Source organism: Callospermophilus lateralis, chromosome 3 (assembly GCF_048772815.1).
Source record: "Callospermophilus lateralis isolate mCalLat2 chromosome 3, mCalLat2.hap1, whole genome shotgun sequence".
Classification (NCBI taxonomy): domain Eukaryota; kingdom Metazoa; phylum Chordata; class Mammalia; order Rodentia; family Sciuridae; genus Callospermophilus; species Callospermophilus lateralis.
Genome location: NC_135307.1, coordinates 27,985,814 through 27,999,564, shown reverse-complemented (window position 1 = coordinate 27,999,564; position 13,751 = coordinate 27,985,814). Strand labels below are relative to the sequence as shown.

Below are 13,751 nucleotides of genomic sequence, written 5' to 3'. Positions count from 1 at the left end.
TGCGATGACGGTGAGTTCCACCGCTCCGCATGAAATACAGTGTCTGTAAAACGTGTCTTCTTTTGATTTAGCTAAGTCAACACCAGGAACGTAATGTTTTCACTCACCAAACAACCATTTATCAAGTAGCTCTCATGTGGCAGACCCTGGAGACGCAGCAGTGACCCACACTTGTGCTTCCTTAAAGCTACATTCCAGTGGGAGAAGTGGACACTGAAGCTTGACTTGTGTAAGAGTTCAGGAAAAGGGTATCCCTGGGTCACAGGCGTCCTCTCTGATCAGATGACATTTGAACACAGTCTTGAAAGAAGCCCAGGAATGAGCTGCGTGAGAGGAAGCACCACGAGCAAGAGGCAGAGCCCTTAGTTGGTTGGACTTGGCCTCGCCTTCCCGTCCGCAGGTCTGACCCAGCTCCTTTGTGTTTCAGAGGGGCCTCCGCAGAAGGGCAGCTGAACGGACTCCAGAGCAGCCTTAACTCTGCAGCCTTTATGCCCATCACCAGCTCCACAGGTCAGTGACCAGCAGGCTTTCAGTAGGAGGGGTGGCAGGAAGGTGGCAGCTTGGCATCTTCTCTCTTTTGCTTCTGACTGGAGCTCCAGTTTCAAATAACCAAATGCCCAGACTCTGCGAGCGCTGGGACGAGCATTTTTGTTACGTCCTCCTTTTAAATAATGCAACAGCCTAGGATAGGCATTTTTTGGAATGAGTTTGGAGTAAATGAAACTTCCCCGTCTGGTAGAATGCTATCAGATTTGCAGCATTTAGCAAAAACGCCCTGTATTTGACTGTTAATATTTCCACATGTATCTCTCACTTAATCCTCACAACAGTCCATGAGGTGGACCTTCTTGTCCCTTGAACATGGGAAACCTGAGGCTCAGAGAGCGCGTGGACTTGAGGGAAGTTACGCGTGGATCCAGAGCCTAGGTGTAAGTTAAGCAGTGGAGGCCCAGGGTTAGTGTTGTATGAATAATGATTCGTAAAGAACACACTAAATAATCAGAAAATTGAATGAAATCACTTTGATTCAATTTGATGACTATTGATTATTGAGCTCCTACTATGGAGAAGGTAACTTGCTGGGCCCTGAGGTACTCACAGGGTGTAGGGTACAGTGTCCACTCTGGGAACCACAGACTCAGAGAGACAGAAACGTCCTCAGGGAGTGTGCTGCAGGTAACCTCCTGGGTCTTTGGGGGTACTAGGGACACATGGAATAACAGACAACTTTGAGTGTTTGCCATGTGTCCAGCTCAGCTAGGAATGCTTTACAGGTCTTAAGACATTTGTTCACTGAACAGGGATGTGATATAGGAACTGTATTCCCCATTTAATGACCAAAGAAACAGAGGGATGGAATATGTCTAAAGGGATGAAATATGTTTAAAGTTACAGCTAATAACTTTAGTGGCTGGGCAGTATTGGGACCCACATCTTTTGGGAGACTTGAATGTGGACAACTCAGCCAGGAGAGGAATGGAGATCCAAGAAGAGGTGGAAGTGTGTGCAGAGGCCCAGGGTTCCCTCCCATCAGCGTGGCGAGGGACGCAGGCATGAGTTGGCGGTGGCCAGAGAAGGCTATGAAGTGGCAGAGTCCGTTAGGAGCCAAGTACGGAGCTGTTGCCCTGGCAGTGATGAGGAGCCCTGGAGGAGTTCAGGGAGGGGCTGGGGAGTGTGAGTGAGGGGTTGACATAACGCACCTTAAAGTGACCACAACATCTCTGAGAAGCTCGGCTGCTTGGCTGTATCATAGGGGTAATTAAATAACCCTCCTAGGCTTATTGTGAGGATTAAATGAAGTGCTATACATGGAAGGCCCTATACCTACACCCAGGTCAGGTAATGTTAATATGATGATAAGAGTATAAGGATTTGTTCTCCTTTTAAAATTTTAAACCTGAATATAAGAAATATTTGATAGGTACGCACTCATGACCCTCCCCAAAGAATTGCTAGAACATGGTAGTGGGTTTTTGTTGTTATTTGTTAGTTGATTGGTTTTTGTGGTGCTGGGGTGGAACCCAGGCCTCTTGTCTGCTAGGCAAGCGCTCTACCCCTCAGTTACATCTCCAGCCTTTAGAACGCGGCACTCATTTTTAAGGAAGTAAAATTTCCACCAGGAATTGAAATGGAAGAAAAGTGCTGGCTATGAGAATCATGGGCGAGTTTGAAGGTGTTCCTGAGACAAAGGCTCTAAGAGCCCCTTCCGCTCTCCATATTTGCTTAAACTAGAGAAGTTGACTGTGCTTGGCAGCTCCAGGAGACCCGGAGGACTTGAATGTGTACGAGGTTCAGTTGACAAGAATTGAGCTGAACCACCGTGTGCCCTCTGGCCGAGGAGGTTAGAAATGTGAGAGGTCATGTGAGTCAGGCTTGCAGCATCTTGACCATAAATTAGGTCTACTTAACCTTGGTGACCTTACCTAGTAGGTTTTGGCCTAGTCTACTGAATTTGGTATTAGCGTGGAGCAAAGAGAAGTCATACTTCTCCCTGGCCTCTAAGATTGACCTTTGCCCCTACATTCACCTGACAGTCACCAGCAGATTATTATTCTTACCTTGTTTAGGGTGCCTGTTACTGACTGCTTTTGTCAGCTGATGACTCTGGGCCTCTAAATGCCCTTGGATTTGTTCTCTTCTGTGACTTCCCTGGTGTTCTTGACCAAGAAGTATTAAAAGAAGCACTAATGATCATGACATAGTGAGGGTCAGGTGTTTCCCATATCTCCCACAACATCTAGCCTTCACAGTGTCAGTGACTAACTCTGATGTGGGTCATTTATACCATTAGCAAGTACTACCGGCACATCATTGTCCAGCTGCAGATCCTGTGTCTTTTAGATTTCACCAATTATTCTAGAGGTTCCAAAGGTGGCCTATGAGAAGTCTAGGTTACCAGTCGCTACATTTTTCTTTAAACTTAGAAGAAGGGAGAATAGCCCCCATGAGAAGACAGGAAGGAACTTTGGAAGTCTGTACCTGTACAGGAATCCCTGAACTGTCTTCAAAAGACAGTTAGCCCCAGTCTCGTCCAGTAGACTCAGTTGGTTAAGCATGGTGCTAACAAGCCCGTGGCTATAGCAGTTTTTGTTTCCTGGTGCTTGACCCTTCCCCTCCATATGGCTAGCCAGGCTTGATGTGTGACTGGTTCCTCAGGCTGTCTGAATAAGGCAGTAGCCCATCCCAGGGCACTATTGAAGAACAGTTCCCAACTGACGGTGGACTCTTTACGTTCTGTTTATCGCAAACATTAAATGAGGTAGTGAATGTGGATGCGCCCAGCAGAGTGCCTGGAATACTCCATGCAGGTTACTTTTCCTTGACTTCCTTACCTTCCGCTAAATATTCTAATTTTGCTGTGGAAGGGAAGGGGTAAAGTCAGCAAATTTAGAAATTTGAGAAGGAAGCTGGAGTGAGGGCTCTTGGCCCAAAGCCAAGTCCTTGGCTTTCCTTCTTTATAACCATGGCATTCTTCTGGAGTTCCTAAGTGCTAATAGTGAACGAAAATAGAAGACAGCCACAGATTAGATAACTGACATTTCTCTCGTGCTGATTTGATAATGTCAACCACCATTATTGTAGGGTCCGAAGCCAGACCAGCTGCGCTCATCCCTGCCCCTTAGCTTGTGCGGAGGTCCCTCCCATCCTGGACTGTGCCCCCACCTCTTATTTTTAAGCTCTTATTGGTCAGTATTTTGTGCAAGGAACCTAATAGGCTCTTGAAAATCAGTGATGGATTTCATTGACGAGAAGTAAGAAGCAGCTCCTGTTAAATGTTCATTGTTTTGAGCCCTAAAAACGCCATAGCTTCGTGTTCTTTGTATGGACGCAGGGCATCGGCACCTAGCGAGCCTGCCTGCCCACTTCCCCGTTGTCCCCTGAGACAACAAGAGAAAGGAACTTACTTTAATATACAATATAAAGCAAAGCCAGCGGAGCTTAAGCCTGAAGGATCTAGAAGTTACTTTAACTTTCAAGTGAAATTATGTGCCCGGCAGCTCTCGTTAGAATGACATATTTTTATTATCAGATTCTTACTCTTTTCACTGTATATTATATAGTTGGTGGAGCAGCTAGTGGATCTGAGTATAAGAGGTTAAAATTTAAAAAATTAAAAAAAAAAAAAAACCTGTAATGACTAGCCTACATCCTGTGCCCTTTATTGCTCCCTAGATGTTCCTCTCTCCCCAGGGCCAGGGCCCAGGAATTTGGGTCGATGACCCACTCGTGCTGTTAGAAAGCAAAAGAGAGACCACAGCTCTGGTGTTTGGCAGGAAGTGGGGTGGCAGCATCTGTGAGAATGATGATCCCCATAACCTACTTTTAATTTGACTTCTTGTCCTTTGGGCCAAGATCAAATATACTGTTAAGTAGGGATTTTTTTTTTCCATTTTTTCAGGATCTTTGGAAGCTCCCCAAGTTATTTTCGCCAGATCCAAACCCTTGCCCACACAATCTGGAGCCCTTGCTACAGGTATAGGACAGAGAAAAACAAAGTCGGTGAAGTCAGGGCCAATTTAAGGTAATAGTAAGAATAACAGCGTATTTTAATCATTATCACCTTCAGACTTTATGGAAGAGACTCAGCAGCTGTCAAAAGAAGTGTTAGCTTCTCAAAGTGACAGTGACGAAGATGGTGATGTAGCTCACTGGTAGAGCATGCGCTTAGTACGTATGATGCCCTGCGTTCCATCCCCTGTACCTCCAAAAGAAGAAAAATGACAGTGAAGTTGGACTTAATAAAACCAAAGCTCAGAACTCTCCAAAACCATAGGTCAAATAGATACAAGTAGCTTGCTCCTATAATGATGTACCAGTAGGTGGCGCTCTGGCAGTAAGAAATTTCTCTACTATCACTAGAGATTGTCTTTTTTTTTTTTTTTTTTTTTTAAACGTGGGGTCTTTGAGTTAAAGAAAGAAACTAAAGCCATACTCTAGTTATCACAGGTAAAATGATGTAACTGAATACATTGGGAAACATGATCTTTTTAAGATCAAGTTGCAATCGTCTCGATAGAGAATGGATATTTATTAAAGAAGGCTTTGAGACTAAAGTTAGGTAGTTTGTGAACTGGACTTTCAGATAATGGGAGATAGGAGAGAACAAAAAATTTTCTTTAACATCTTGGTGAGGTTGATAAATTATGCTTTTTGCTGAGTTATTTTAAATAACATATGCTATAATTGGCAGCAAAACAAACTGTAAGCCCCATCCTACATCCATCCAAAAAAAACTCATACATTGAAGGAGTTGTCAAACTTGATCTTGTGAAGCTGTATCCACACTTCACTAATGCTGCCCTCAGTATTTTCTTTCCAGCTGTGGGCTTCAAAACTTTCCAGAAAATTCTATGAAACCTCAAGGCTCTGATGATTCCTTTGCTCTTTGCACTCCCCTACACACAAAATATTAATGGCACACATGCTCTGAGCTTAATATTCTCCTTACCTCTTGGGGAATATTTATATACTTATTTGAGAAGCATTATTCATTAAAATACCCCAGGAGAGCAAAGGAAAGAGGAAAATTATTTACCCACCACAGGGTTCATTTACATTGGATCAGAAAACTTCAAATATCTTTCCCCAGCCCATCTAAACTCTTTCCAGAAAGGAATGAGAAGAGAGACGGGAACACCAAGTCCATGGCTTGGTTATCTACCAGAAGGTACCATAGAAACTGAAGACAGCCTATAGTGATACTTAGCCAGTGGTCCTTTAATACTGATACTTAGCAGCCTGTCGATGATGAACAACTCAAGATATAGAAAACTAAAGTGAGAAGGTCAATATTTCCTTCAGGAGACTGGCAGCCAGAAGAATGAATGTGACATCAAGCTCCAAACCAAACTGATGGCCTGCCAAGAAGTACTCATGTCCATCTGCTTCCAATGCTGTGAGACTTGGACCTGCCACAGTTTAATATCTCTTTTCTTGAACCTCTCTCATGAATATCTCTTACAGTCCACCCTGAACAGTACCTGGCAATGTAGGATCTTTGCAAAGAAGCCTGGGGAAAGAGCCTGTCTCTCAACTTGGATACCTCAGTAGCAAGCACAGCCCTCTGAGCCTGCACTGTGCGTAGCTGTGCTGCTGAGGCTGGGCCTTGGATTGGCTGAGGTGGGGAGACAACAAGCCACAACACGTGGGTGCACAGGGCAGAGCAGAGGCCAGAGCACCCCAGAAGCCAGCCTCCCATGGCCCAGAGTCACTACTGGGAGGCCCCCACAGCAGGCCCATGACCCTGGCGTGTGGCAGATAGCAATGGGCTGTCTCTCCTGGGGCAGGGGAGTTAGGTGGCTTACAGAGTGAGGAGGCAGACCCCAAGAGGCCACAGCCTATCACCTGAGGCATGCTTGCTTTTTGTCATAAACACAGTGTAGATGACAGAGGTGCGTTTCAGCCATAATCATAAACGAGTATCTTTGCCAGTTATGACAGTCCTAGAAACTTCTTTTAAATGGGTTTAGGGAGGTGGATGGGTTAGATTAAAGGATTTGCAGTGTGTTTGCCTAACCGCCATGAATACTGAGAAAACTTGGCTTGTCCATATCAGAGAACGGAGGGCACAGTGCTGAAGGATATTAGGAACTAAAGCCTGTCTGAGACCCTGTGTGCTGCCCCAGGCAAGTGTCGCATTTAATGCAGACCTGGTTCTGTTTACTCAGGATCTATATTTGTCTTACTGCATTATGTTAGCTCTGTAAACTACATATATATGCCCATTATCTGAACTGTATTCTTGATGATTTACCAACTGGGGAGGGGCTGTCCCACACAGAGCTAGTTCATTCCTGGAGATACTAACAACCGGCCATGAACACGGGCTTTATATGAAACAAGCCAATCCCAAGTCGGTACACCCAGCCACCTCTTTATTTATTTCTCCCACACCAGGCAAAGTTTCTCCTGCCCTCGTCATCCCATGGCTGGGCAGCTTGGGACCACCCTGGAATTCCAGAGCCCACTGGAATTATTCCAATGAACCCATCCTAACCTGTTTGCCTGCCATGTCTTATATTACCCAGTGAAGACTCTGGCCAAGACCCTCCCCTCACTTTGTCTTCTGTCTTTTGACCAACACTGATTTCCTGTGTCCAGTGACCATGTGGCATGCAGTGTGACCTCCTCTCTGGGACTTTTGAGTGTAATCAACTTCTTTCCGAGCTTCTTTCTCTTTTCTTCCTGTAACCACACCAACTTCTCCCTACCACATCCAACATGCACATAATTAAAACAAACATCAATAGGAAGAACATCTTTAATTTTCATTACCAGGAACCGGCAAAAATACACACACACACACACACACACGTATGAATTAGGTTAATGTCACCCAGTTCTAAGCAACTGTCATAGCGCTTCATTATAGGCTGGTTACACAAGTGATGTCTTAACAATGTGTGTTTTGCTAGCCTTGATCTGGCTGCAGCCACACAAGAAGGATGTAGATCTTTCTACGTGGCAAAGTCACCTGGCTGCCAGCCATTGACATTTCATGCTTTCCTGTCCTGAGGCCTCCTTCATTTCATTTAGTAAACTTTCTAGGTCTAGCAACAAATCTCCAGTGTAGCTGAACTACCTGGTTTGTGAGTTGGGGAGAAGACACCCTGGCTTTCAGTTTATGGGGAGGGGACTTCTAAGAACCCACCCAAAGGAGATTCGTATGCCTTAAAGAAAACCAAGGAACTCTGTTTCTAAGATGGATTAAGAAATAGGCTACTGAGAAAGATAACATCTGAAAATTGATATTGTCTCTTGCTGAGCTGGCGAAATCCCAAGAGAAGAGTGATGAATCTTCGATTGTTAACAATTACTACTTTGTTATAAAGAGAGGAGGCTGTGCAGTGGCCGCTTTCTCAAATTACACTTACACTACAGAAGCACACACACCTCCTGGGAAAAAAATGCCTGGCACCTGGATTGTTGGACTTGTACCTACCGCTGCATCTTGTAGCAGAGTTGTGTGGTCCTGTATAATATCCGCTCATTTTGAGTGAAAGAAGAGCCAGTCCTATCTTGTAGCCCTGAACTGGGCAAGTAACCCAGGTTACATTGCTCTCTCGGTGAGTCTTTATATGTCTCAATCCAGGTCATCAGTGCATCCTCTGGGCTGTGCATCCCGTGACTCACACACCTTCCTGCTAGTTTCATGGGATGCTTGTTATAGCCTCATACCTTTGCTTTACCATCCTTGTGTCCTCAGGACATAATTCTTCCTGAAAGTTCTGAAGAAAGAAAATGGCATGCTAAGCCATGCCTGCCTTTGGAAAAAGCAAGCTTTACACATGGAAATATTTACAACTCTGCCTACCTGATCTGTAGAGTTTGCACTGAGCCCAAGGAGTGTAGGTGTTTAATTGCAGGGCTTAGGGAAGGATGACTTGAAGTATATATTGCCCTGTTGACATGATCGGCACTGATATTTATCCTTTAATCTTTCAAATTATGAAGAAAAGATTCAGTCTCCTTCAAGTTCTCAGACTGAAGAGCATCACTAGTAAAACTGAAACAATAGTCTCTTATTCTTTTCTCTTCTCATCTTGCAAACATGTAGGTATTTCCAATTACCACCGTAGGTATCAAGGGGCTCTCTGCTCTTGAAACCCAAGTCTGGGTAATCAAGTTATCTGACTCCAGAGAGGAGCAGCTTGAATGTGTGAATCACCCCGTAGCTACATCAATAAAACATAACCTGTGTCCCCAGCATGATATGGGGCTGTAAGTTGGGAAATCAACCCAGTTATAGGATGAAGTGAAGAAGAAGAAAGTCATCGAGGTGGAAGTTGCTCTAGTGTTGTTGCTTGTTTCTTGCTGTTAGGTCCAAGAATCACTACTTTTTATTTCTGGTATACTAAAAAATTCCCCATTCCATGCACTTCAAATTTGCTTCGTAGGGAAATTAAGACATGTGACAAGCACAAATGAAGATATTTGGGGATTTGACAAGAGTTTTTAACTTGTGATGGCTGAGCTGCAATTATTATTATGTAATGAACTGGTCATAGTTTTTGGCCAGATATTGGAATATGGAATTTTCGAAACTATAGTTGTTTCTTAGAAATATGGACTCCTCTGCCAGGTGTGATGGCACACACTTGGATTCCCAGTGACTTGGGAGGCTGAGGCAGGAGGATTGCAAGTTTGAGACCAGCCTGAGCAACTTAATAAGACCTTATCTCAAAATAAAAAATAAAAAGGAACCTGGGATGTAGCTCAGTGCAAAGTGCCCCTGGCCTCAACCTCCAGTGCAAAACAGGTCTCCTCTTAAGTCTTACTGTTCTCCAAAATAAATCGCTATTGTGCATGTGTACACATACTTACCCTCTTCTTTACGCAGAGGATTTGAGCTGTCCACAAGAGCCTTTTGATTATCAAAAAGAGAGACACCCTCAATTTACCTCTGTCAAGAGAAGTTATTGTCTGTAAACACAGGGGGAAAAAGCCCGAGAGCCAGACCTCATGAAAACCTACGACTTTATTTGGGATAATTAGCAGCTCTCCTGGCTGCACGGCAACTCTGTCAGTCCGTCCCTCTGACCAGGTCATCTGTCGCCTCAGCAGCTGGCTTCTGCTGTGGCCCAGGTTAATAGCACTGCTGTACTTGCGGCTCGCTGTCTCAGGGGGAGCTTGTTACTCTACCTTTGCTTTCAGTCTTCAGAGGATGCAGTCAGGCTGCTTCCCATCATTCATCCACTCATTCTTCCAGCTGCTGGTGAGCTCAGAGCTCTCTCTCCTGGGCTGAAAGGTGGGACAGTGTCGGCCTGGTGCCACTGTGGTGTGATTATGGAATGCCAAGATGCCAGTTTGGGCATTTCTGGCAGTTTCCTTCAGATGGGTACAACATATACTTTTCATCTCTAGCACACGGTCTTAAAATATAAAACCTCATGTAATAAAATAGTAACATATAAAGGGAAGCTCAGGGCCAAAAAATAAAATAATTCAATTTTTTTACATATAAGATCATAAAATTTTACTGGAATTGAGGTAAAATTTGGTTCTGAATCTCCTGACAGGCAGACAAGAACATGCTAAATGGGAATACAGAGAAAAAGTTCTCTATCAAAAAGAAAGACATACTGGGAGGAAATCAAGGCTTTCTCCTAGTTCTTGTCCAAGGGAGATATCTTACATAATTTTAGAGTACCTCAGATGAAGCAGTAGTGCCTTCAACAAGCTAACAGAGCAACATAGTGCATATGGCCACTTCTCAGCATTATCTGTAAGAAGGTAAGATATTGTGTAGTACACCTTAATGATTACAGTTTGTAAAGGGGGAAAACCAGTGTAGTATAAATCTCTTTGCAGGCCATACAATCCACAGGTAAGGTAACAATCACTTAGAGGACTGGATGAATTGTGTGCCTTAGACAATATTAAATATGACTTCTCTCAGTGGGTTGCTTGAAAAGAACTGGTTGTCTTTTGGGGCAGGGGCCCAGATACCTTATATGTCACCTTGCTGTTTGAAGATGTATCTATATGCTTTGGGAAGCATGTGACAGCTAGCATCTGGAAACTTAAGTAGCATTCTCACCCTGTTGTGTAGCCTGCTGTTCTCTGCTCTTAAGTTAAGTAGGTGAAAGTTCCAGGGTCTGGGCACCTCTCACTCCCCACCATGCTGATTCTGATTGTCCTTACCTCCTTCTCTCCTGTCCAGCCCTGTCCTACTCCAGCCCTGACCTAATTAGATGGTTTTGACTCTGCTCCATCAGAACTCTGGGAGCACCTCTTTCATGGCATTCCTGACCTTCTGGGGTCTTCGGAGGTTGCCTGACTGTGTCATTTCCTGGCAGTCAGGGTGTGTTTGAAACCCCAGCACAGGGCCCAGTCCATAGCAGGGGCTTAAGAAATTCTGACAGAGGGCTAGCGATGTAGCTAAGTGGTAGGATGATTGCCCAGCAAGAGAGAGAGAGAGAAAAGGAAATAAAAAAGGAAACTGAGTAAATTTTCAAATTTCAGCCTTTGTTTATTGTGTTAGCATTTGGAATGCCTGTCTACATAATGCAAATCCTTTCTGTCATAAGAGTCCAGTTAAATTACTCTCCTCCAATAATCTTTACTCATATAATTACATGTATCTTGCCATGTTTTTTTAAATCCCTTGAGACTTAGAATTTCTACCATGAAGTTTAACATTTCATTTTATTTTATCATCTCTTATCATTATTTTATTTTAAAAATCTTCAAAATCAGAATAACTTTCCCTATAAATTATTTAGTTTTTCCATCCTGTTTCTTGCAGTGTTGTAAAACCATTTACTATAAAAGAATGAGAGACTGGTGCCTACTCTTTAGGTAACAACCTCTGATATGCATTCCTAACCTTACTGGAAACCTGTTTGTTACAATGCTCATTCCAGAATGAAGGTCTTCTGTTTTAGATCACATTCAAGGATCTCACTATTAGGGGTTAAAATGAGGTTCAGTTTATTTGAAAGACTATTCTTTACTTGTTTTTCTCTATACCAATTGCAACTCTTCAATTTTATCACATAAAGGAGCTTTTGCTTTAGAACACACTGAACTGTTTTTTTTAAAATCCTTGTGAACTTTCCAATTCTTTAGATGTCTCTTAAATTGTATACTACTTAAAATTGAATACCACGTTCTATTATTAGACATCCTAGCTAGTGTTGAGTGCAGTGTAAAATTTGTCATCATGGTTCTATATTTTTATGGTATTCTCAGAAACAAAACTGATGTTCTCTCAACCCTTACCTCTTATTTCACCCTTACCTGTTATGCTTACTCTATTTCACGTTCAGGGCCACACAGCCATTGTCAGTAATAATACCTAAGTTCTGTAAGAGAATGCAGGATGGAAAGGACACAACTCTGTAGTTAGACCTGCCTGTGTAGCCTTTGTTGCTTCTCAGTTGGCAACAGTGGATGAATCAGTTAACATCTTTGAGCTTCAGTTTTCTCATCTATACAATAATCATGAAAACATCAATATTGCAGGATTGTATAAAGGTATGGATTCCCTCTGCCAGGTGCCATGGCACATGCCTGTAATCCCAACAATTTGGGAGGCAGAGGCAGAAGGATCATAAGTTCAAGGCCAGCCTCAGTAATTTAGGGAGATCCTAAGCAACTTAGCAAGACTGTCTGAAAAATAAAATAAAAAGGGTATGTAGCTCTGTGGTAGATCACCCCAGTACCAAAACAAACCAATAAAGGTTATAGATTACCTCAAGAGCAGAAAAACAACCCATCTCAAAATAAAAAGGTCTGGGGGTATGGCATAATGATTAAGTGCCCCTGGGTTCATTCTTCTGTACAAAAAAAAAAAGGTAGAATTAGCATAAGGTTCCTCCTGTGGGTGTATATCCAGAAGAACTGAAAGCAGGGGCACAACCGATATTATACACCTGTGTCCCTGGCAGCTACTCATAGAAGCCAGCAGTCAACAGCTCTGGGACAGCCATCGGCAGTGCAGGTGTCACTGTGCAGTGGAGTGTCCCTGGGCCTGTACAGGAAAGAGGTTCTGACACATGCGACATCATGAATGAACTTTTAAGACGTTAAACTAAAGTGAAATGAGTCCCTCACCAAAAGACAGACCCCATGTGATTCCACTAACCTGTTACACAGCTCCAGCAGTCACAGTCCAGAGACTGAAAGCAGGGTGGTGGCCATGGGGGCGGGGGAGAGGGAGGTGGAGAGCTGGTGCTTAAAGGGTGGCTGGGCTTTGAAAGGCGAAGAATTCCAGGGGGGGTGGTGGGGTGGTACTCAGCGTTGTCAATACACTTAATACCACTAAACTACATTTAAAATGGTCAAGATGGTAAATTTTACATTATGTGTATTTTGCCAGAATTTTTAAAGAAGATTATAGATTATTGGGCTGGGGATGTCGCTCAGTGACAGAGCACTCACTTAGCATCCCCAGCACAGCAATAAATAGATAAAAAGATTGCAGATTGAGTGTAGGATGCTTTCACCCTACAAAAATGGGGGGTTTCATTGTTTTTATTATCTCAATTTTGCATCTGAGAAGATTGAGGCTGAGAGAAGTTAAGTAATTTGTCCAAGCCACACAGTCGGTGGTGGAGCTAAAATTCTAACGCAGGCAGCTTTATTCCAGATTCTGATAAACTGCCTCTTAATGTCCAGACTCTGGGCCAGCGGAGGTGATTCTGTTTTATCAGTTTCCTTTCCTAATGGAGCTAAGTAGCTGCTGGTCAGGCGGCAGCCTCTGCCTCCCCACCGTGTCTGGTCCTTATCTCCTGTCCTCCCCAGGGAGTCCTGGCGGTGTGAGGCTGTGGCGGGTTAGGCTGGCCTTGTAATCCAGTCATATAACTTTCCCTCATTTGAATGGAGCCAGACCTGGAAAAGGGAGGCTACGGCACAAGATGGGCCTTTGCCTCAGTGCCCTGATGGGGGTGGTAGTCTTCCCCACACTTCCTGAGCCGCCTCTTTAGGGCCAGCAGTTGTGATTGGCAGAAGGAACTTGGATGTGGATGAAGCAAGGAAGGGAGGCCTCCCAGAAGGGGGGCGGGGGCGGGGGGGGGGGGAAGGCAAAGCAAAAGCAGGAGGGCTTGGGAACACCCCTGGGTGAGTTAGGAGAGCATTCCTTGGAGGCAGGCAGCAGACACCCCACCACTCAAGGCAGTCTTAGTCAGGGGCTTGTTTTTCTCACATGTCCAGAAGCTGGAGACAGGAAGTCCAGGGCCGGTGCGGCTCTTCAGAGCATCTCGGCCGGGCCGGCTCCTGTCTTTCTGCTCTACTAACCCTAAAGCATC

The 13,751-nt window shown here is 44.2% G+C and overlaps 1 protein-coding gene across 16 annotated transcripts in view; it reads left to right on the top strand.

Annotated features, from left to right (window-relative positions):
• The window catches only part of Ttll5 (tubulin tyrosine ligase like 5), a 258,831-nt gene that overhangs the window by 223,074 nt on the left and 22,006 nt on the right, over positions 1–13,751 (top strand). For 14 of the 16 annotated variants that reach the window (XM_076849829.2, XM_076849826.2, XM_076849824.2 and 11 more), the window contains one exon: positions 428–510. The exons of the other annotated variants lie outside the window; for them this stretch is intronic. In XM_076849829.2, coding sequence (XP_076705944.2) covers positions 428–510 — 83 coding nt within the window. The remainder of the gene's footprint in view (positions 1–427; positions 511–13,751) is intronic. 16 annotated transcript variants of the gene reach the window in all.